The sequence below is a fragment of the Leopardus geoffroyi genome, chromosome E1, assembly GCF_018350155.1.
Source record: "Leopardus geoffroyi isolate Oge1 chromosome E1, O.geoffroyi_Oge1_pat1.0, whole genome shotgun sequence".
Lineage (NCBI taxonomy): Eukaryota > Metazoa > Chordata > Mammalia > Carnivora > Felidae > Leopardus > Leopardus geoffroyi.
Window position 1 is genome coordinate 3845488 of NC_059330.1, and position 24944 is coordinate 3870431.

Here is a 24944-nt window from a genome sequence, read left to right on the forward strand (position 1 = left end):
AGAAGATTAGAACCTGAATTCCTAAACTGACGATAATTCAGCCCGTCGGCTTTGTGGGTTATGTTCTAAGTACAACGTATTTTGTTAGGAAGGTCTTGACAGTTGATTCCAAAATGGCCTGCCTGGCCTATTGTTTTTCTCATCTAATGAAAACCCAAAAGAATAATCCAGCAGGTCAGTAAATCAAATAGAGATATTTACAACAAAAGTGGTATCCTGCTCCAGGGTCCCCGACGCCTCGTTACGCACTCAGATCACAATAAAAATCCAGATGGGGCTGCCACCCTGTTCTCAATACCTACAGATATAATGGCCTTTCTGATTTGGACAAAGGAAAGAAAGGCTGATTGTAGTCTTGGCAGGGACAGAATTTTTTATCCTCAGAGAGTCTCTCCGTTCCTACGAAGGAAAATGGCTGACTCTGCCCTATTTCTGAGGAGTGAATGTGCACATTAGAAAACCACCAGCATAACAGCAATCTCTCTGGGAGGCCGCCACAGAGAAAACCCAGCTTATTTTGGCAACCAAGTGGAAAAATGCCTTGTGTTTATCTATATCCACACGTGCGTGTCCGGGTCCGGAATGGAGATGAGGAGTGGGAGGTACGGAGGAAGAAGGGAGGACGATGGGGGTAAAACATGGGCTCAGAAGGAAGAGCCTGCGGCCGTGCCAAGGACGGTACCCGCGGGTCTGTGCGCGTGCGCGATTTGCATCTACAGAGCGAGCACAGAGGAGACTGCACGAAAGGAGAGCGCTGAGTCAGTTCTCTCAGTTCTCTCAGGACGTTTGCTGGGGGCGCTGGCTCCCACGCTTTGCAGGACACTGAAACCATCTGGGGAGCCTTAAAGACGCTGGCCCTGGCCCCACCCCTGGAGATTCTTGTCGAACTGGTATAGAGTACTGTGGTGAGCAGAACAATGGCCCCTGGATGGCGTCTACTATTCCAGTCCCCGGAACCTATGAACATATCACCACGCACGGCCAAGGGGCATTCAGGAGGCTAATCAACTGCCCTTAGAGTGGGGGAAATCATCCCAGATTACCTGGGTGGGCCACACGGAATCACAAAGGTCCTTAAAGGCAGGAGAAGGAGACAGAAGTTAGAGGTCAGATTGATGTGATGTTAGACGGACTCGATCCGCTATTGTCGGCTTTGAAGATGGAGGAGGGGGCCGCGAGCCAAGGAATGGAGGAAGCCTCTAGAAGCCAGAAAAGGCAAAGAAATGAATTCATCCCTGGAGCCTCCAGAAAGGAATGCAGCTCTGTGGACGCCTCGCCTTTTCAGCCCAGGGAGGTGCGGGCCAGACCTCTGACCTCCAGAACTGTTAAGATGGCAGGTGTGCGTTGTTTCTAAGCCACTAAGTTTATGGGAATTTGTTACGGCAACAAGAGAAAACGAACACTGGCGTGGCCTGGGCTTTGGGGGTTTGGGGGGGGCGGTTAACGGATCCCCAGGTGATTCTAACAGGCAGCAAAGTATAAGAACCACAGGACTGCAGGGAAGACAAGGACGAGCCGGCAGGATTGCTTATGCCACAGAGACGCCTGGTGATCGCGCCTGGGAGGTGAGCAAGTTCCACCCCCCCACCCCACCCCACCCCCCCCCGCCAAGAAATCCACCACCAGTTCACAGCCACCTGCCCAGAGATGACCACACGTGGCGGCGGAGCCACATCACAGCATGGGCGTGCTTCACCATTTTGGTGGCTAGAATCCTTCCTAGTCTGACCCACTGAACAGGCCCTATTTTCCTGTAGATAAAGAACAGTTATCCCTGTGAACAGATTTTCTCTAGAGCTTGTTTTCTTACCGACGCTCTTTCGGGGAAGGAACCGGCCGATGACTGAATTATATGCAAATATATAACCGAGCACATTCATGTTAGCGCCATCGGGATAAGGACTCAAATGTCTTCCGCTCTGCGTTTGAACTATTTTTTTTCATTTTTTTTTTTTTAACGTTTGTGTGCTTATTTTTTCAGAGCGAGCGCAGGTGCGCATGCACGCGTGAGTGGGGGAGGGGCAGAGAGCGAGAGGGAGGGAGGGAATCCCAAGGAGGCGCCGCTCTGCTTTGTCAGCGCAGAGCCCGATGTGGGGCTTGAGTCCACCAACCCGTGGTGAGATCGTGACCCGAGCCGAGATCAAGAGTCAGACGTAACCGACTGAGCCACCAGGCGTTCCGCGTGTTTGAACTGTTTACAAACCACTACTGGGATTATAAATTTAGAGGATCTGTCCCTTTGCTTTAGCAACCTACTTATTTACGACAGATGATAGCCAGATGGACTTTATGATAAATGCAACAGCACTACGGGAAGAAATTAGCTCGTTCTCAGTGGCCATGGAGAAAAGAGCTTGCTGCGTGGTTCTGACAGGCACAGCCCTGCCTTCGGGGCAAGGATTCGTCCGTTCCCAGGCTGCCGCGCTCACGGGTGCGTGGGCAATTCCTTGAACCCCACGCCATCACCAGCCTCCATGACACCATCACCAAAGCTAAGGTCTTAGAACCTTCCACCTTTCTCTCCCTATGTCGTCTTCCTCAGAGAGGAAGGGCAGGGTAGTAGAAAAGGCAGTCATGAGCATTGGGTGGCCCGTGCTGGAACTTCAGTGCTGTCACTTCCGAGTGACGTGACGTTAGGAGGCCCGTCAGCCACTCTGAGCTCTGTCTCTAGCAAACGGGGTTAACGCTGCCTTTGCGATGCTGCGTACGGATCCAACGCAATGACAGTGATGAACAAGCTGCATGCACAGGAGGGGCTCTTGCTAAATGCTGGCTGCACGGACACCCCACGGTTGCTATGCTTTCACACCTCACCTCCATGCAGAAGCTTCTGACATCCCTCCTCTGTGGCCCCGTGCTGTCACTGAGCCCCGGGAGCACACCTCCATGGGCCCACTTGACCTTTCCACTCGGATGGCTCACTGGCATCTCTACCTGGACACGTCCCGACTGCGCTCAGGGTCTCCACTCACAAACCAGTGGCCCTCCCGCCCCCGACTGTCCACCACAGTACAGGTGTCACCGGTCAGTCACCTGCATCCGCCCTCCTCCCCACCCTCCCCACCTCCACCGAGGCCCTCAGTCAGGCCCCGCCCCTCACACCACACGCACCCCCCCCCCCCCCAGCACAGGAGCCTGGCAGGTGGGCCACCGACAAAGCTCGGTTTCTCCCCGGCCATCCTGCGGTGTGGGAACCAATCTTGCTCCACCAGATCTGTCACCTCGAGTCCAGAACAGAGATCTTCAAGGACTTCTCTGCCCTGCAGCCTGGTACTGCTGATGAGGGAGGGGCCAGCTCCACCAGGGATGTGGACCACATGGGGTCCCCGCAGCCCGGTGAGCCTCGCATCACGCCCAGCGCTCTGAGCCATTTATCACGTCACCACATAAAGGACACGCTCCTGGAGGCCTTGCATGGCTCGGAATACGACGAATTTTTTCTTAATGTTTTTTGTTTGTTTGTTTTTTTAGTTTTTGAGAGAGAGACAGAGCATGAGCGGGGGAGGGGCAGAGAGAGAGGGAGAGAGACAGACAAACAGACAGACTCTGAAGCAGGCTCCAGGCTCCGAGCTGTCAACACAGAGCCCAACGCGGGGCTTAAACTCACAGACCACGAGATCATGACCTGAGCCGAAGTTGGACGCTCAACCGACTGAGCCACCCAGGTACCCCCAAGAACACGACGAATTTTTTAAAGCAGTGACAAGGGACTGGCAATTTCTTATTAAATTTCTTCGCGTGGTTTAGTTAACCACTATCTGAATCTACCACAAACCACCCTCAACGGCGTCCAACTGTAATAACCTGTCGACATTAAACTACTTTACGTGTTTTGTAGTACCAAAATCATTCAACGAACATTAGAGCCTTGAGTATTTATACTAAATGGCAAACACGGTTGACCCCAGACATGTTCTTACCATTTTGTTCATCTAGTTCATTCCCAATCTCCTTTCCCATCTGTTTCTGGCGACTTATGATAGAGGACAGGGCATCGAGGCCTGCATCCTGTTCTGAAAGAAAAAGCAAAACAGGCCACTAAAAACCAAAGGAAAACAATTTGAAATCCATACCTAGGCACATAGTGCAATTCAATATATGGTAAAAGCAATATAAGGAAAAGAAACAAAAAAACAGTTAATATTATTAAGAGAAAATAAAGAAAACAAACTATTAAATACTTATTTCATACCTTAAGCTAAAATGATTTCTTTTTTTATTTTAATTCTTTTTAAGTTTATTTATTTTTGAGAGAGAGAGAGAGAGACAGAGAGTGAGTAGGGGAGGGGCAGAGAGAGAGAGGGAGGCACAGAATCCGAAGCAGGCTCCAGGCTCCGAGCTGTCAGCACAGAGCCCGACGCGGGGCTCGAACCCACAAACCACGAGATCATGACCTGAGCCAAAGTCGGACACTTAACTGACTGAGCCATCCAGGCGCCCCTAAAACGATTTCCAGATAAATTAAATTTTAAGATTGCAAATGAAATAACAAGTTTTGACTACATCAACATTTAAACTTTCTGATGCTTAATACACAAAGAGCATTTACAGCTTAGTGAAGACAATTTTCCAATTTTGTAAATGGGCAAAGGATGTAGGCATGAATTTCACAAAAGAATAAAAACGGAAAAATAAATAAAAGCTTTGACATCACTACTTTTTTTAAAAAAATTCCAATAAAAGTAACAACAATGAGTTTTTGTTTTTGGTTTTTTTTTTTTTTTTTTTTTGGATTATCGGATATGCAAGGATTTAAAGGCATGCCGATGCCCAGGGTTCACCAGTGTGTGACGGAGAAGCTCCTATGTACTATCATGGGAGTACAGGTGACATACCTTTCTGGAGAGCAGATTGGGCCTGTCTTTTCATCGATCAATTCCATGCGTAGGAGTGTGAGAAAACATTCAGCTAGTATGCAGTGAAGTACGTACAAGGATATTCCTGGACACGTTTCCTGTGCTGGTTATCAGTTTTATTGCCTCTGAACCCCAACCTCACCCTTTTTGACTGTGCAGCGAAAATACACCTGGGTCCTTTAAGTAGCTTTTCCTTTGCCAGCTTTGTCAATAGACAGGACTGCAGAGACACCGCGGGAGGACAACATTCGGCTTCCTGGCTCCAGCCCACCCTGTGCCACGAGCCCCTGCACAGCAACACCAAGAGACCCGCAACTTCTTACGACACCCCCCCACCTTGGGCCGTTTCGTAACAGAATACCGCCGGCTCAACACTGCCATGAGGACAGTATTCCCTGGTGCCCCAGAGGGCAGATTTCCGGCAAGTTCCACCAGCTCAGCACCGCAGCGACCCCCACACCTCAGTCCTGGGGGTGTGGGGTGCTTCCTAGGACACTCGATTTCAGTCCGAGAGTTTGTGATTGCACCTTACGCCTGCTATTTCTGTCTCCTTGCTACTTGCTACCAATCCCTCATTACTCTGATCCCCTTTGGTTAATAAAATATTCAACTTTCCCTGTTCAAATTTCTTTTTCCTGATTGGATCCAGACTGATATGTTTCTAATAGCGAAACCCTGGACACTACTGAATGCCCAGACATGGGGATTTGTTTAAAAACATACAGTATATTCATAAGGAAAACACTAATAGCTACTAAAAATGATATTATACAGGAATATTTTGATGTTAAAAGAAGTTCATGATATGTCAGTAAGTAAAAAAAAAAAAAAGCAGGATGCTAAACAATATAGAGTAAAATAGCAAAATATATAGCAAAACGATGCAGAGCAAAATAGTAAAAAAATAGTTTGTGTTAAATGTAAAGATGTATTACTTTTCTAGATTCTGAAATTTTAAAGATAAAAGAATTCGAGTCACTCTAGATATTGTCTTTAAAATGTGATGTTGTTTCTTTGTTTTGTTTTGTTTTTTAACTAGGCAATTTCAGCCATCTCTTTGAGCTTTTTTACTTTGCTTTCGGGTGCCTTGGGAAGAACATTCTGGGGCTGAGCCTCATGGCTTTCTACCCTAGCAATATGCCAGATGAGGGCAATGTGCCATGTGCGGCCTGACTTGCTGATGGGGATTTTTCAACGACTGCTTCACAGAGAAGCGTGATCTACAAAAGCAGGAATCACGAAGGTCTTTTCTCACCCAAGATCACATTGACATTTACTTATTTTTTTTCCTAGTCTTTTCAGGGAATTAAGCCATGACACTTAACTTGTTAATTCATCTGGAATTTATTTGAACTAATGGTGTGAGGTAAGGACCCCTTAGTAACATTTTTTGACACCATGTATGTTTTTAACTATACAAATGACCTGCCATCTCCAGGGATTGTTCCAAGGGACCATTTTATAGCAAAAATCACTTTACAATGAGGTCCTTTTGGTCTTAAGTAACAACCTTTTGGATGGCCTCCAAGTTAAATCTATCATCGGCCTAGCGCCACTATAGGATGACCGATGTTATGGTAAGATTCCAAATGCATCCCAAGAATAATCTATATGAAGGACCAAGGGTCAAGTGTCAGCCTGGATTAAAAGGGAAAACAATTTAAAAAGAGGAAAGGAGATTCCTCCACGGTTCCAATTAGGAAAAGAATCATTGAAGTCCTGAAGTCTCTTTATCTAGTAGAGACACGGATTGTGAATGAAAAAACCTATTCCCCCCTCTTTTCTTTCAACCTTCACCCACCGTCTGACTTAACTGCAGAAAGGTTATCTCGCTAATGCAAAACAGAACGAGGGTTAAAAATTCTGCGCCACTCGGATCATTTGTGCAAGAATTTAGCACCTCCTCACTATGTTAAAGTGCTGTCCATACTCCCAAGACACAGAAGGTCCAGGTAATGGAGATGGTTGTGTATGTGTCACTGACCATCCTGATGACCCGAGCTTCTCCGGGCTTACCACAGCATTTCCAAGAGGATGTGGCACACTTACCTGAGAGACAATGAGCCAAGATGAAATGCTGCTGCTCATTTTATACAATCAAGACCCACGCAATGATGCAGAGGCATGCTAACCTACGCTAACGTCACGCTCATAGCTCATTACCGTAATGTGCCCCCCCATCACATAGCCCAAGTCACCCTGATACCATGATCATTTGCAACATGCCACACTCTCCCAATCATCTGTCAGCATTACAATGGTGTGAATTTTTAAAAATGTAGGAGCACCGGGCTACATATGATAACGGCCCCCTGAAGATGTCTTCATCCCAATCCCTGGAACCTGAAAATACGTGACCTTACATGGCTAAAGTAACTGCAGATGTGAATAAGACTAAGGAATTTGAGATGGGAGAATGTTCTGGATTATCCAGGTGGGCTCAATGTAATCGTGAGTCCTTAAAAACAGAGAATCTTTCCCAGCTGCGCTCAGAGGGAGCTGTGAAGAAGGGTCAGAGGGTTGCAAAGTGTAGGCTTTGAACACCAAGGAAGGGGACTGTCAGCCAAGGGACATGGGTGGCCTCTAGAAGCCAGAAAAGGTGAGGGAATGAATTCTTCCCTGGAGCCCCCAGAAAGGAAGCAGCCCAGCCAATGCCTTCATCTTGCCCAGTAAGATCTGTTCTGAACTCCTGACCTTTAGAACCATAAACTGACAAATTGGTACACCAAGTCACGAAGCCTGTGCAAATTTATTGCAGTGGCAACAGAAAACTAATACACTCATTGTTTTGAAAATCCCTCTGGAATAATTAGGTGTTTGGATGCTTCCTATCTTTAGACATTCTGAAAAACCATCCTCTAACGGAACATCTTGTAATTGTGGGAGGACTATCCGGTGGCTGTAGGTCGGAGAGGGACAATCAGCATGATGAATTCTTGCCAAAAATAACAAACCCGATTCTGATCAAGCCCGCTGAACCTAACTACCAATTTACAGAAAATATGTGGGGCAGAGGAGGACGTTAAACAATATATGGGGTTACAAATAGCAGGTCTAGATACTGGGAAAGTCCAGGGCGAATGACCCTACTTCTCCAGCAAAGAAATTGCACAGGGAGAAAGAGAGAGCTGGCAAAAGTACCTATCTATTAAAGAAACTTAACAGACATATCAATTAGTTGCAATGTCCATACATATATTCAGATCCTGAATCGAACGATCTAAAAAACAAAACAAAAAAAAAAACCACACCCACACACAAAACCATCATGGGACAATCCGGGAGGTCTGAACATTGGATATTTGATTATATTAAGGAATTACAATTAACTTATTAAGGGTGATAGTAGCATTGCAGTTACATTCTTAAAAAACTGGTCCTTATCTTCTGCAAACATACTTTAGGGATATGTTCCAGAATATCCACGGTTGAAATGATATGATGCCTAGGATTTGCTTCAAAAATAATTCAGGTGATGGGGTGCCTTGTGCTCTGTCTCTCTCTGTCTCTCAAAAATGACTAAACATTCAAAAAAACATAAAATTTAAAGAATTAAAAGAAAAATCCAGGTGACGGGCAGGAGACGGAGGAGGGTAGACATATAGATGAAACGAGATTGGTTATGCGTTGTTAACTACTGAAGCAATTGATGGGCAGAATGGGATCATTGTCTTACTCTCTCTACTTACATAGTTTTGCAATCGTCCACGGCAAAAAGTTACCGATACTTTAACAAGTAAATAAAACAGAGGGATATTCCTAGGAGCTGCAATCTCAGGCCCCCCGCCCGAGCGCGTGACAAGGGCCCAAGGGCTGGGGCTATGTCTTCTTTATCCTGTACTTTTGCCCCAGTTCTGAGCCCAACTGGTGGCACAGAGCATACTTAATAAATATGCTTAAAGCAAGGAACGATACAGAGGGCCCACTAGGCTTGCGCAAGGAGGCGCTAGTCTCTACTAGACATGAGCAAAGGCTTGTGGGCAATACGAGGTAGTCCTCTTGAGTTTAGGTAGTAGGAAAGGTAGCTGATGTTGGGTTGTCCAGGGCCCAGAGAGAGGCACTGGGGATTCCCACATTTGATGCAAGGAGGTACTGTCCCTGGATAAGGGGAAGTAAGGGACAGACGGGGATAGTGGATATGCTGCAGAAAGTTAATTACTACATTGGGAAAACTCCCAGAGCAAGTCCTAAGAGTAGATGTTTGTTTGTTTGTTTGAAGTTTATTTATTTACTTATTTATTTGTTTTTAATGTTTATTTATTTTTGAAAGAGAGAGAGAGCATGTGAGCAGGGGAGGGGCAGAGAAGAGGGGAGACACAGAATCCGAAGCAGGCTCCAGGCTCCCAGCTGTCAGCACAGAGCCTGACGTGGGGCTTGGACCCACGAACTGTGAGATCGTGACCTGAGCCGAAGTTGGATGCTCAACTGACTGAGCCACCCGGGGGCCGCTATTTATTTATTTTGAGAGAGAGAGCAAGTAGGGTAGCGGCAGAGAGAGAGGGAGAGAGAGAATCCCAAGCAGGCTCCGCACTGTCAGCGCAGAGCCCGACGCAGGGCTGGAACTCAGGAACCGTGAGATCACGACCTGGGCCTAGGTCAAGAGTCAGACGCTCAACCGACTGAGCCACCAAGGCGCCCAAAGAGTAGATAGATATTTTTAGTTTTGTTGAAGCTGTGGTTGCAAGGGTTCAAAGATCAGCTACCAAGGTTTGCCAGTCCAGCTAGCCACGTTCCCCACTGCTATTTCACATGACGATACCAAAGAGACCTAAGAACACAGACGTCCAGAAGGAGTGCACAACTCTCCTGCTAGAATCTAGAAAGAACATCTACAGAACAAAGGTAAGAAGAGACGGGATTAAGAAACCCGCACAACGAGAGCCCCTGAGTAAAGCAGAATGAGCCTTCATACCTCCTCAAGGTCTGCCATGTGACTCAGAGACAAGGGTCTCAGCTAGCCGAGAGGTCGCCTTCCTTTGTTTCATCTCACGGGTTTTCGAGGTGATTTGGTTATTGTCAGCCCCTCGCCCATCTTCTGCCTAACATCTATTTGTGCCTTAAATTACTGCTTATGCAGCACAGAAGCCAAGCCTGGCTAACCGGTTGTAATGAGGCCTCGGATCTAGGTTAGGAAAGGAAAGCATTCATTGCTTGAGTCTCAGTTCTACCGATAAACTGTTATTGTGGGATGCGTTTCAAAGTGTTTCTAAGGGTCGACAAAAGTACAGAAAGGCTAACGGATTCCGTGGGCGGAAGGAAGTTAGAAATGACCCTTCATGGTCCCTTATTTCTATCTGGTGCAGGACCTGGCAAGGAAGCAAAACCATGGCAACCTCAGCGCATCCCCAAGATTCTTCGGGCAGAGAAAAGGCGAAGCAGGGTTTTATGTAAAGATCGCTTTCAGTCTTTGTGCTTCTCCTTGTAAAACCGCTTGCTAGGAAAGCAAAGAGGAAGACAGCATTTCCCAAACCCCAAGGTAAGGGTAGGAGATGTGTCCTCGACTCTTTCTGCCCGACCCGTCCCTACCCCTCCAACATACCCCAAAGGCCAGCGGGCTTTCAAAGGGCGGGCATCTCAGTAAGGGTGTTCTCCACTTCGGGGACCAACACAAAAACCCGCAGGTAGCATCCTCTCCCGCCCGACCTCCCACCATCTCTGCACGTGGCACCTTCCCAGTGACAGGGGACACTTCTCCTGGCTGGAAGTAGCTTTCCTCGGCAAAGAAGCAACAATGCCGGAAAACCCATTCCTGTTGGCTTGCAAGACACCCCTTTCAGGGACCGTCAATCCCGAAGGATAAAGCACTACGAATGAATGGCCCTGCTGCACGCAAAGCCACACCGCCCTGCACCGTTCATTTTGCTTCCAAACATGATAGTGGGTGAAGTACAGGGAATTAAAGGCATCGGGGAGGCTCAGAGTTCCTTTTGCTAGATAAACTCACTGTGGAAAGGGAGTTCAAGACGGAAGGAGACTTCTGCTTCTGGCCAAGAGGGGCTGACAGGGACCTGATTTACTTCTGGCCTGAAACAACTGGGGGGAAAAAAAAGAAAACAAACAAACAAAAAAAAAAAAACAAACAAACACCAAACCACAGGCAAAATACACAAAACAACAGTTTCAGGAGAGACACGGCCATCAGGAAATGAAGGACAGTGATCCCTGAGGGACGAAGCAAATGAGAGGAGGTCTAGGACTGCCCCAGACATCGCCCGGCGTGGGGAGGAGGGCATCCAGATGGAACCCGGCGGCATCTCTCCACGGAGAAGCATCCAACTAGGTCAAGGTGGTAAGAGCGCGCAGGGCACAGCACAGAGGGGAGAGAGCGGCGCAAACAGAATCTCCGGAGGTTTGCACGGGGTCCACCTCAAGGCTTCAGCTGAGCAGTAACCAGGACATGCGCGTGAGGAGACTATCCAAGGCTGGGGAAAGAACCGCCTGAAAGGGTGAGAGGGGATGATCCTCTGAGCTCACACTGGGTTGGAACGCAGTCCCTATTCCCACCAACCAGGTGGCCTCATGATTTATGGGGCATCGGGGGACTCAGAGTGCTTTCAGCTCTGTAGTGGGCTAGACCGCCTCTACACTGGAGTCCGCAAACATCTTCTATAAAGGGCCAGAGAGTCAACATTTGGGGCTCTGTGGTTTATATGGTCTCCAGTGCAGCTATTCAACTCTGCCCCTGTAGCAGGAAAGCATCCATAGATGATACATAAATAAATGAACATGGTTGTGCTCCTATAAAACTTTATTTATGGACACGGCATTACCTTTGAATTTTATATAATTTTGACGAGTCATGAAATCGTCTTCTTTTGACTATGGACAGTGGAAAAACCATTTTTAGCTTGCAGAGCACACAAAATCAGATGGTGGGTGAGGTGTGGTTCACACGTCATGGTTTGCTGACCCCTCCTCTAAAATAAACACTGTCCTGGTCCACCTTACAAAACAATACCCAAATAACTGGACTGCATCCTAGGAAAAAAACAAAACAAACAAACAAAAAACCTCAAGAATATTCCTAGAAATACAAAAATACTTAGTACCAAATACAGAAAAATTCACACCTAGCTTCCAAACAAATGTTTCCCCCTAAGATTAGAAACAAGCTGAAGGAAATCTGTTGTCACCATTTCTAGTTGACATTGTACCAGGGGTTGTAGCAAGTGTAATGAGACAAGAAAAAGAAATAAAAGGCGTCCAGACTGAAATGAAAAAGTAAAACCACAAAAATTAAAAGAAAAGGGGGTGCCTGGGTGGCTTAGTCCATTAAGTATCTAACTTTGGTTCAAGTCATGATCTCAGGTTCATGAGTTCAAGCCCTGGGCTAGGCTCTGTGCTGACAGCTCAGAGCCTGGAGCCTGCTTCAGATCTGTGTCTCCCTCTCTCTCTGCCCCTCCCCTGCTTACGCTCTGTCTCTTCCTCTTTCAAAAATAAATAAACATTAAAAAAATTTTTTTTGAGAAAGATTACTGGAAAAACCCCAAAATACATGGAGATTAAATAAATGCTTCTAAATAACACATGATCAAAAAGAAATCTCAAGGGAACTTTAAGCATATTTTGAACTAAATAAAAATGAAAACACAACTTATATATTAAAGGGATATGTCAAAAGCAGTGCATAGAGTGAAATTTATAGCACTGAATGCATATGTTAGAAAAAAGACATATATATATATCTAAGATCAACAGTCTAAGTTTCCACACCTCAGAAAACTAGAAAAAGAAGAACAAATTAAATCCCAAGTAGGCAGAAGAAAAGAAACAATAAAGGAAGAGAAATCAATGAAATTTAAATAGGAAGTAACAGAAAAACCACTGAAACCAAAGCTGGTTTGCTGAAAGATCAATAAAATCAATAAGCCTGTAACTAAAAGAGAACAGAAATGACTAATATCAGAAATGAAAAAAAGCAGACATCACTACAGATCTCATGCACATTAAAAGGATAATAAAGGAATATTATGAACAACTCTATGCCCACAAACTGGATAACCTAGACAAAATGGCCCAATTCCTTGCCAGACACAGCTGACAAAATTCACACAAGAAGGAACAGAGGATCTGAATGGGCCTATATCTATTAAAGAAACTGAATTAACAATAACCTCCCCAAACAGAAAACACTAGGCCCGATGGGTTCACTGGTGAATTCTACTAAACATTGAAGGAAGAAATTATACCAATTCTCTACAATCTCTTTCAGGGGACAGAAGCAGAGAGAATACTTCCTAACTCATTTTCTGAGGCCACCATTTGTCCTAGACAAAGACATTACAAGAAAAGAAAAACACAGACCAGTACCACTCATGTGCACAGATATAAAAATCCTCAAAAAAATCTTAGCAAATCAAATCCAAGAATGTATAATACACCACAATCAGTGAGATTTATCCTAGGTATGCATGCCTGGTTCAACATTTAAAAATCAATTAATGTGGGGTGCCTGGGTGACTAAGTCAGTTGAGCATCCAACTTCAGCTTAGGTCATGATCTCATGGTTTATGAGTTCAAGCCCCCCGTCAGGCTCTGTGCTGACAGCTCAGAGCCTAGAGCTGCTTCGGATTCTGTGTCTCCCTCTTTCTCTACCCCAACCCCCCCACCTCTCTCTCTCCCAAAAAAAATAAATAAACATTAAAAAAAATTAAAAATCAATTAATGTAATCCATTATATCCACAGGCTAAAAAAGAAAAATCACATGATCATATCACTAGATGCAGAAACAGTACTTCACAAAATCCAACATTCACTAATGATAAAAAACTCTCAGTAAACCAGGAATAGAGGAGAATTTCCTCAACTTGATATAGAATACCTACAAAATCCCCAGAGCTAACATCACACTTGATGGTGTGAAACCTGAAGCTTTCCCACTAATATCAGGTACAAGGCAAGGATGTCCGCACCCCCGGACACCCCCGGCAACCACTCCTTTTCAACACTATGCTATAAGTTCTAGCTAATGCATCAGATGAGACAAGACAACACATGAAAATATGTACAGGTTGGAAAGAAAGAAATAAAACTTTGTTTGCAGATGGTATGATCATGCATGCAGAAGATCCAAAAGAATTGACAAAAATCTCTTGGAACTAATAAGCAACTATGGCAAGGTTGCAGGATACAAGGTAAATATATGAAAGCCATTTACTTTACTATAAACCAGCAACAAAGAGGTGGAATTTGAAATTAAAAACACAATACCACTTACATTAGCATCCCTCAAAATGAAGTACTTAGGTACAATCTAACCAAATATGGACAAGATCTATATGAGGAAAGCTACAAAACTGATGAATAGAATCAAAAAAGAACCAAAGGAGACACATTCCATGGATGTGGACAGAAAGACTCAATATTGTCAAGATGTCAGTTTCCCTCCACATTATAGGTCCAATGCAATTTCAATCAAAATCCCAGCAGGTTATTTTGTGGGTATTGAGAAACTGACTCTAAAATGCATATGGTAAGGCAAAAGACTCAAAAGGAGAAGAAGGAGAAGAACAAAACAGGAAAACTGACACTACCTGACCATGAGATTTACTCTAAAGCCATAATAATCAAGATACTGTGGTTTGGGTGAAAGAATACACAAATAGATCAATGGAACAGCACAGACAGCCCAGAAATGGACCCACATAGTCAATGACCTTTGACAAAGCAGTAAAGATAATACAATGGCACGAGGATAGTCTTTTCAGCAAACAGTGCTGGAATAACTGGACATTCACACACAAAAGAAAAGTGAATCTATACACAGACCTTACACTTTTCAACACAAATTAGAATGGATCACAGATTTAAATGTAAAACACAAAACTAGGAAACTCCAAGATTACATAGGAAAAAACCTACATGGCCCGTGGGCATGGCAATGATTTTTTTTTTTTTTTTTGAAGAATTCACTTATTCCTTCTTCAGTGTTCTTCTTTTCGTTATGTAGACCCAAGTTTCAGATCTGTATCATTTTCCTTCTCTTTAAAGAAACTTTAGGGGCGCCTGGGTGGCTCAGTCGGTTAAGTGTCCGACTTCGGCTCAGGTCACGATCTCACACTCCATGAGTTCGAACCCCGCGTCAGGCTCTGGGCTGATGGCTCGGAGCCTGGAGCCTGCTTCCAGTTCTGTGTGTCTCTCTCTCTGCCCCTCCCCCGTTCATACTCTGTCTCTCTCTGTCTCAAAAATAAATAAACGTTAAAAAAAAAAAAATTTTTTTTAAAATAAAAAATAAAAAAAAAGAAACTTTAAATCATTTCTTGTAAGGCAGGTCTACTGGCAACAAATCCCCTCCACTTTTGTTTGTTTAAGGAAGTCATGATTTCTCCTTCAGTTTTGAAGGATAATTTCACAAGGTACAAAATTCTAGGTTGTGGGTTTTTTCTCGCAACATCTTAAATACTTCACCCCACGCGGCACCTGGGTGGCTCAGTCGGTTGAGCATCCGACTTCAGCTTAGGTCATGATCTCACAGCTCGTGAGTTTGAGCCCCGCATCGGGCTCTGTGCTGATGTCTCAGAGCCTGGAACCTGCTTTGGATTCTATGTCTCCTTCTCTCTCTCTGCTCCTCCCCGATTTGTGCTCTGGCTCTCTTTGTCTCTCAAAACTAAATGTAAAATAAAATAAAATAAATATTTCACCCCACTCTCTTCGTGCCTGCATTGTCTCTGTAGATGAGGCAGATGCAATTTTTACCTTTGTTCCTCTATGGGTCAGATATTTTTTCTCCTGTTTTCTTTTAGAATTTTTCCTTTATCTCTGACTTTCTGTAGTTTGGAAAGGGACTGATTATGGGTAGTTGTTTTTGGTATTTGTCCTAGTTGGCACTCTCTGAGCTTCCTAGATCTGTCGTTTGGGGCCTGACCTTAATTTTGGAAAAATTCTCAGTGATGTTTCAAATATTTTTCTGCTCCCTTTTCACTTTCTTCTCCTTCTGGTATTCCCATCAAAACTGTGTTATACCTTTTATAGTCCTCCCATAGTCCTTGGATACTTTCATCTTTTTCTTTTTTCAGTGTTTGTTCTCTTTGCTTTTCACTTTAGGAGGGTTTCTGTTGAGATATTCTCAAGCTCAGAGATTCCTTCCTCGGCCATGGCCAGTCTACTAAAAACCCATCAAAGGCATTTCTTCATTTCTGTTACAGTGTTTTTGATCTCTACGATTTCTTCTTGGTTCTTTCTCTCTGCTTAACATTGCCCACCTGTATTTCAACGCTGTGTATCCATTAGAGTCCATTAGCGGTGGAATATTATTTAGCACTAAGAAGAAATAGCTATCAAGCCATGAAAAGGCATAGAGGAAACTTAAATGCATATTACTAAATGAAGGAGTCAGTCCGAAAAGTCTACATACTGTATGATTCCAAATATATGATATTCTGGAAAAGGCAAAATATGGAGAAATTAAAAAGATTGGAGGTTGCTAAGGGTTGAGGAGGGAGGGGGCATCAGTGAGTACAGCACAGAGGATTTTTAGGGAAGTGTAAATACTCTATAAATATTCTAATGATGAATACATGTCACCATAGCCTTGTCCCAACCCACCGAATGCAAAAAACCTAGTGTGAACCCTAAGATAAACCATGAACTTTGGGCGATGACGGTGTGTCAATGTAGCTTAATTGTAACAAACGCACCACTCTAGTGGGGGGGTGGGGAGGGGGTGCTGATGTGGGGGAAGACTGCATGGCTGGGGGCAGGGGTTACATGGAAACTCTCTGTACCTTCATCTCATTTCTGTTATGTCCCTGAAACTGCTCTAAAAAAAAACAAAGTCTTTGAAAAGAAAGAAGTCACATTTCTTGATTCAGACATGACCATTAGTATAGAAAATCCCACACGCTCTACGAGAGAGCTTTTTAACAAAGTAGTGAGTTGGGCAAAGTTGACTGATCCAAGATCGATATAGGTAATCAGTTGTACTTTTATACACTAGCAACAATCAGAAATAGAAATGTTAAAATGCCATTAATAAGAGAATAGAAAACATGAAATACTTGGGCAGAGATGTGATAAAAGATGTGCAGGACGTGCACAGTGTCATATGTGTGTCAAAATTTGCTGAATCATACATTTTCAATAGGTGCTATCTGGGACAGGTCACGTATACCTCGATAAAACTGTTCTTAAAAGGAATTAGAAAGAATAGCATATCTGGGGGCGCCTGGGTGGCGCAGTCGGTTAAGTGTCCGACTTCAGCCAGGTCACGATCTCGCGGTCCGTGAGTTCGAGCCCCGCGTCGGGCTCTGAGCTGATGGCTCAGAACCTGGAGCCTGTTTCCGATTCTGTGTCTCCCTCTCTCTCTGCCCCTCCCCCGCTCATGCTCTGGCTCTCTCTGTCCCAAAAATAAATAAACATTGAAAAAAAAAAATTAAAAAAAAAAAAGAATAGCATATCTGTAATACAGAAAAACCATGCACAAAAACAGGAACATGGAAAAGGTCTACTGCACACATTAAATAAGAGAGTAAGAGCTATGGCATTACCCCTATCACGATCTCACTTACGTAAAAATATGTGTGTGCTTATACCAAGTAAGCCTGAGGAAATATATGCTCATCTGTTTACAGTTTTGAGATTGGAGAAGCAATAAAGAAAGCTTTCCATTTTATACATTCCAGGCTTGTTTGAAATTTCTACAACGATCATGCATTACTTCTGAAATTAAAAAAAAAAAAAAAATAGAAGAACATAAAAAAATAATTAGGCTTAAAAGCCACTGGGCGAGATGAACTTGAAGACAAGAAGCCAGATGGACTCATTTTGTGTAAGAAAAAGATGGGAAGGGCGCCTGGGCGGCTCGGTCGGTTGAGCATCCGACTCTTGACTTCAGCTCAAGTCATGATCCCAGGATCATGGGGTTCAGTCCTGCATAGGCTCTGCACCTGAGATTCTCTCTCTCTCTGTCTCAAATTGAAAGAAAGAAAGAAGGAAGGAAGGAAGGAAGGAAGGAAGGAAGGAAGGAAGGAAGGAAGGAAAGAAAGAAAGAAAGAAAGAAAGAAAGAAAGAAAGAAAGAAAGAAAGAGAAAGAAAGGAAGGAAGGAAGGGAAAGAAAGGAAGAAAGAAAGGAAGGAAGGAAGGAAGGAAGGAAGGAAGGAAGGAAGGAAGAAAAGAGAAGACAGGAAGAGAAAAGAAAAGAAAAGCAAAAAGAAGATGGGAGTGTTGTGTTTGGAGAACGAGTCCCATCACAGAGTAAAGGGAGGTGGGCACATGTCTCTGATTCACCCGGTTTTATCAGATTCAGAGCTCCGTGCACGCTCTCTCCCAGTGGAGAATCATTATTTCCCTGGGCTACCTTGATGGATGACACCATCTGTCTGTTCCTTGGGTGTCCTGAGGCACAAAATTGCCAAGAGCTTTAAAAGACCAGCATTGATTCCCCTGTGATCGTCAATGGCTGTAAGGAACATTCAAGGCAGCGGTAAAATTCTGACCAGGTTTCCGAGCCCATGCTCTTGGGGTGCCCAGTACCTTGGATAATTTTCTGCTGCTGTTGCCGGATTTCATCAAAACCCAGGCCCCTGGTCTCCTCTGGCTCCTCGAAGAGCCAAGGGTTGGGTACTCCTCGCTTAGCCCCTCCAGTCATCAGGCTGGACCTAGGAACAAGATCAAATGCGTTACGTAACTCAAAAAACACAGCTTTGCTGCAGATTACTCCCACAAGCGCAGACGTGAGCCTCACGTGCTTTGAAAATGCAATTCGGCCACAATTTACTGCATCCTTAGTTCAATGCCAGCAACTGTGTTCAGTGCTGGACGAGGTCTGAGGATGAATTAAGGCACAGGCCTGGTCCCCCGGAGAATTAGAGCCCGTTAAGGAGACCAAAGCAGCACATAATACCCTTACCAATCTTCCAACACACATTTGAGTCAATAATCGCAAACGAGGGTCTTAAATTTCCAAAACACAAGGCCACATAGAAGTGGCCTTTTGATTAGGACAAAGTTTGTCTCCCAGGCTACGCGACACCAAAGGCACAGATGCTATTTCTCAAGAAGGTGCAAATGTTGCCACCACCACAGATGATGGCATTAAAACAGGGCCACAGGATTCTTATTCAAGGGTATGTGGTTGCTCACAGATAGAAACACACAGAGAAACAAATCCAAGCTTACAAACGTATGATAGCACTAACAACAGAACAAATCCTGAATTATCGATCTTAATCTTTACTCACCCTAGAAAGCCCACGCGCCCCTGCCAAACTAGACATATCGGTCACCCTGCCATCCAGGAACAGGGAACCTGCATTCTCAGCCTCGGTCCCCATGTTTGTAGGATTTTCATCCCAAGGATCGCCTTCCCTGTCCCCACATCCTGTCCAAGCCACGAGGACGGTGCTGTTCGTGGAACCACCTGTGACCATTTCAACCCAGACGTGAACAGTCATTCATCTGAGAGTTGGGTTCCTGGGATTTATGAAAACTGATGGTCACGACGATGGTGATATAACCAAACTAGCAGTCACGATGGTGGTTAACGGGCAGCGAGGACCTGCCACGTGCGATTGTAACCCCAGACGACGCACGTGCGGCCACTGGCTTCTCCGTCACTTCTCACGTTTCTCCTCTTGTCTGGAAATCACTGCTACCCCATAACCTTTGATGTGGGTAAGCCTCCTGCCTACTAGGTACAAGGCAGGAACCGGAAGTCGCACCCTTGACCGGACAGCAGGCTGCTCTCCAGCACAGAGAGAGATAATCAGATCTCGGCTTCACCACCTACCAGCAGATACAGACAGCAATTTCCACCTCAGAGGCCTGCTGGGGAGTATATAAAACAATCCGTTTGGGGCGCCTGGGTGGCTCAGTCGGTTAAGCGTCCGACTTCGGCTCAGCTCATGATCTCACGGTCCGTGAGTTCGAGCCCCGCGTCGGGCTCTGTGCTGACAGCTCGGAGCTTGGAGCCTGCTTCGAATTCTGTGTCTCCCTCTCTCTCTCTCTCTCTCTCTGCCTCTCCCCTGCTCGTGCTCTTTCTCTGTCTCTCCTCTCAAAAATAAATAAACATTAAAACAATTTTTAAAAATCCACTTACCAAATACTTATTCTGTACTCAACTATGGCACAGGCATTGTTCTTGCTCATGGGAATGAAGGAAAAATAGAATATAGGAAAAACAGACCAAATCTCTGCTCTTACAAAGCAGAGATTCTTGTTATGGGGGCAGCTTCCATTCTGGTGGGGGGGGGGGGTTGGGGGGAGACCAAGTGTGAAATGTGCGGAAAGTGTATAACACTGTTCTTGGAAGATAACAGACACTCAACACGTGGAACAAGTGTCATGTTACCACTCAATGGGCTGCATACACAGGGCACACGGAAGGATGATTTCTGAACAAATGAGTGGACCCCCAAAAGCCTACCTCTCCTTCAGTTTTAGTTGAGCACTGTGAAACCTAGAGAAGGAGACGGTATGTTATGGGAAACAAACCGAGGCAAAACTGGAAGAAAGGTTTTGATTCCTTGCACTAAGTTTTAATCTTTTTTTAAATGTTTATTTATATTGGAGACAGAGGTGAGTGGGGGAGGGGCAGAGAGAGAGAGGGAGACAGAATCTGAAGGAGGCTCCAGGCTCTGAGCTGTCAGCACAGAGCCCGATGCAGGGCTCGAACTCACAAACCATGAGATCATGACCTGAGCCAAGATCAAGAGTTGGACACTTAACCAACTGTGCCACCTGGGCACCCAAGAAGAGATTTTTTTTTTCTTCTTCTTTTTTTTAATGTATATTTATTGTTTTGAGGGGTTGGGGTGTGGAGAGTGGACGAGGGTCAAAGAGAAAGAAGGAGACACAGAATCAGAAACAGGCTTCAGACTCCAAGCTGTCCAGCATAGAGCCCAACACGGGGCTTGAACCCACGAACCGTGAGATCATGACCTGAGCCAAAGTCGTGAAATCATGACCTGAGCCGAAGTTGAATGCTTAACCGACTGAGCCATCCAGACACTGTCTCCCCCACTCCCCCACCACTGGCCTTGGACTAAGATCTTAAACACAGAGCTGGCCTCTTTGCTCAAGGGCACAAACATGCCAAGCCCAAGGACAGCTTGCTTCCACCTTCTCAAAGAGCAGGTATGTCCCCGTAAAGCCTTACTTTGTTTACCTGGTTGGCCCCAAGTATCTAAGACGTCAAGATTCTGGATTTATTCCCTGGAGTAATCACTCATCTCGCCTAACTGGAGACGGCATAACGAAAGCGATGGAGAAGGAAAGGAAGAGTGAGTTTACAAAGCACACTCCCCGATTTGTGCACCAGCACCAGCTCTGGATCACAATAGGATTCATGCGGGATGGCGTCTGCGGATGGATCCCTGGGGAAAAGCAAGCACTGACGACCAGGACAACGGGCCAGACACACACACAGTGACCTCACAGTGCATCTATCACCGGCTACAAGCATCCACTCACTCAGATCAGTACACTGCACCTGCCTTGATTGGAGACATGGCTCCTCCGAAGCTAAAGCTGGAATGTCCCACCGGTGGCCCGTGCCACACCGAGAGCACATTTTTACAAATTATCAAAGGAGAGGGGCACCTGGGTGGCTCGGTTGGTAAGTGCCCGACTTCGGCTCAGGTCATGATCTCACAGTTCATGGGTTCGAGCCCCGCGTCAGGCTCTGTGCTGACAGCTCGGAGCCTGGAGCCGGCTTCCGATTCTGCGTCTCCCTCTCTCTCTCTCTCTCTCTCTCTGTCCCTTCTATAAAACACGTCTAAAGTCTGGTCACTGCTTCTGCCCATATCCCTCCCTGTCTCCTGCTTCTGTTCCCACCCTCCACCATCCTCCACATAAAATGCAGTGTCTTTACTATAACCTACAAGCCACACTAGCCTCTTTGCTGCTTGTAGAACACAACGAACACATTCCCTTCTCAGGCCCTTGGCACCTGCTGTCCTCCAGATCGAGACGTGGCCTTGGCCCCTCACTTCATTTGACGCTGCTGAAATGCTGCCTCCTCAGAGAGTCTCCCCTGACTACTGCATCTAAAATAGTACCCTTCCCTGTAAGTCCTTAGCCCACCTCCTCATTTTACCTGATTTTTCTCTATCGCACTTAGACAACTATCTATCAGATACGATATAGTGGGTTATTTTCTGCCCTCCCACACTGGACTATAAGCTCCCCCGGGGAGGGACTAGCTTGCTTGTCACACTGTCCTCAGTGTTCTGGCCTAATGGGCAGTGACTTAAAAAACGAAGTTGAGGGAACTAACTTATTCAGCCAAAACCATCCCTGAATGCAGGAGATCAGTAAGCATAGCCTGGAAACGGTAACGTTGCACACTGGTGCTGTCCTCTGCGATTTCAGGGGCATTTTACATCCACGGTCCCCTTCCATCATACGCAAGCCTGGGTATAGGTCAGCACAGGTGTTACTGACAGGAAGACCAAGGAAAAGAGACGTCCAGTGACTTTCTGGAGGGCGCGCATAGTGGCAGAGCTAAAGGTGAGACCCATCACTTCGTGCTCTGAGCTCCGGGACTGTCCTCTGCACTGTCGCAGGGAAGGCTTCCTGAGGGTAGGGAGACTCGAGAAGGCCTTGCAGAGTGGGCGAGGGTCCGCGATACGGGGAGGGAGGGATGGAAGGCACCGGAAGAGAGACTGAACACGCCGATGGGATGTGAGCCGCCCGTGTGCAGGGGGCGGGAGGGGAGAGGGTGGAATCTGGAAGGCCGCGTCTCGCAGAACTCCTTCCAGGGCAGGCAGCCGTGATGCATCTGCCTCTGTCCTCACTCCTTTCATCCCCACTCCTGCAGGGTCCTGTCATTTTCGGGCTGCACTAACTGTCCCCATCCTGGAAATCTGCCGGTCCACAGCCAAGTTTCCTTAAAAAATCAACTGAACTTGGTGGCCCGACCGCCACTGCAGTCCCACTGCTGCTCCCGCCCTACAAAACTCTCCTCACCCATGACCCTGCTGCCCAAACGTGCCCCGCCGCCACTCTGCCCCGTGCTGGGCCTCCTTTGTCACCGGTGACCCTCCCTTGGCCTCCTCCAGGCCACTCTCTCCCACTGGCAGCTGCCTCTCCGTAACCTGCAGGTGCCTCTTCCTCTACCTGCCCCTCCCTTACACACTAGTGCTCGTCAGCCACTCTGTCTGGTCCTTCTCCCCCTGCTGCGTGGTCTCTCTCCGGGCCATGCCGTCTGTCCCTGGGGCTGTGGGCTGTAAGAACAGGAAGTAACAGGTGCTCCCGCACTCGGCACGCCCCGGTATGAAAGAAACAGGATGTGTTCTCTGGGGTCATCATGGTGCTGGGTTCTTAACTGGGGCTGGGAGCGGGACGCGCTCCTCTCCCTAGCAGGGCAAGGTCAGAAGCCGGGGGTGGATCTGGGAGGAACAGCACATTCACAGCCGAGACCCCAGGTTATCAAAATCCAGGGGATTTTGAGGCCCGCTCCACACTCGTCCTGATTGAAAATCACTGTGTTCAAGACTTCCAGACCCCCCTCCACCTCTGCGACTTTCCTGCAGGCGTTCTACGTGCATTTACGCCTTTTTGTTTGGGACTCCTCCACGGCGAACCCCATATATCCAAAATTGAATCCATGACCTTCACCCCGTAACCCGTGTTCTCCTGGGCACGCTATTTAGTGAGCACCCCCGCCACCCCACCGCCCCGTATGCCAAGTCCTGCAGCCCTTTCCCTGTTTGTTTTTTGCCCCTTCTCTCCCCCATCTCATCGATTACCAAGGCGTCCGCGCCCCCATCCCACCCCCCCGTGGGCACTGCCTGCCTCTGACCCTCATCACCTCTCCTGGGAGCATGGCCTCAGGCTTGTGACTGGTGCCCGTGTTCCCAGTCACCCGCATCCAAATCGCCTTGGGCTTTGCCGCTGGAACTCTCTTTCTAAACCAGAGATCTGGCCATGACGTTTCCCTGTTTCAAACGATCCCGGCTCCCTAGAAACCAGGGAGGACGTTTCAGCTCGACAACATGGCCCCAGGGATCTGTGCCACATCATCTCCCAACACCCCCTTCCATACCCTTACTCTTCCTTCAGCCCTACAGACCGCTCACCGCTGCTCAGACAAAGGCACAAACTTCCACACTCTCATGTTTTTGTATGAGTCTGGAGGGTCCCCACCCCCACCGCTTTGTCCATCTGGCAAAATTCTATTCATCCCCTAAGGCTCAACTCAAATGTCACTTCTCCTGTTTGGTCTTTCCTGATCCCCATCCCCCCCCCCCCCTTCCCTTGAATCAATCACTCACTGGAGCTCCCATGGCACTTTGTTCAAAACCTCTAACGTGGCATTTATCAAGCAGGATTGTAGTTAGCTATTTACTCATATGTCTCCCTTCCTAAATTATGAGCTCTGCGAGGAAAGAGGCCACATGACAGTCATGTTTATATCCCTAGTAGCAAAAAAAAAAAAAAAAAAAAAAACCAAACCAAAACAAAACAAAAAAAACACAGGGCTTTGGAATATACCAGAGAACAGGCATTCAGTACATGTTTATGAAACAGAACTAGGAAACCACTGAGCTTTTTAGGCCAGAGAGAGACAAAATGAGAGGAGTATTTAACATCTCTATCTTGAGAGATTAAAAAAAGGAAAGAGAACCACAACAAAACTTCATCTACTGCTGTGGGCCTCCAAGACTCCAGAGCAAAGACTGATTTTGATTTTGTTCAAGCAGATGGAGAGGATATCACTGGAAAGAGAATTCTTTCACGGAGACACCTTCCAGCTCAACCCCGCTTTCAGAATCACACCGAGGGAGCGTTTCTCCTCCGAAAAGTTAATGAAACCAAGTGCTAAATACGACATCTCTGAGTCTGGGACAGAACTGACATTTTTTTTTTTTAATAAGTTAGTTAATTTTTGCCCATATTCTTTCAAGATGGAACTTATCTAGAACTTCTGAGATAAAAACCACATTAATAAATAGGTTGGGAACCTGTCTTATAAAGATTTTAGCAAAACGTTTCACAGTTGCTTCTGAAGATATGAAAATACTTCATTTCCATCCCCCAAAGTAAATGATGCTTTGGATTAAATGATGATACCAAGGGGGGGGGGGAGGGTGCACAGATAACTCACGTTTTTCTGCTGACAAGTCGAAGGGGCTGAAGCTTGCTGGAAA

The 24944-nt window shown here is 46.2% G+C and overlaps 1 protein-coding gene across 2 annotated transcripts in view; it reads right to left on the bottom strand.

Annotated features, from left to right (window-relative positions):
- STX8 (syntaxin 8) overlaps positions 1 to 24944 on the bottom strand; it is a 249885-nt gene that overhangs the window by 183527 nt on the left and 41414 nt on the right. For both annotated transcript variants that reach the window (XM_045490407.1, XM_045490406.1), the window contains exons 5-6: positions 18328 to 18452; positions 3921 to 4013 (exon numbers count right to left, since the gene is read on the bottom strand). In XM_045490407.1, the coding sequence (XP_045346363.1) occupies positions 3921 to 4013; positions 18328 to 18452 (218 nt within the window). The remainder of the gene's footprint in view (positions 1 to 3920; positions 4014 to 18327; positions 18453 to 24944) is intronic.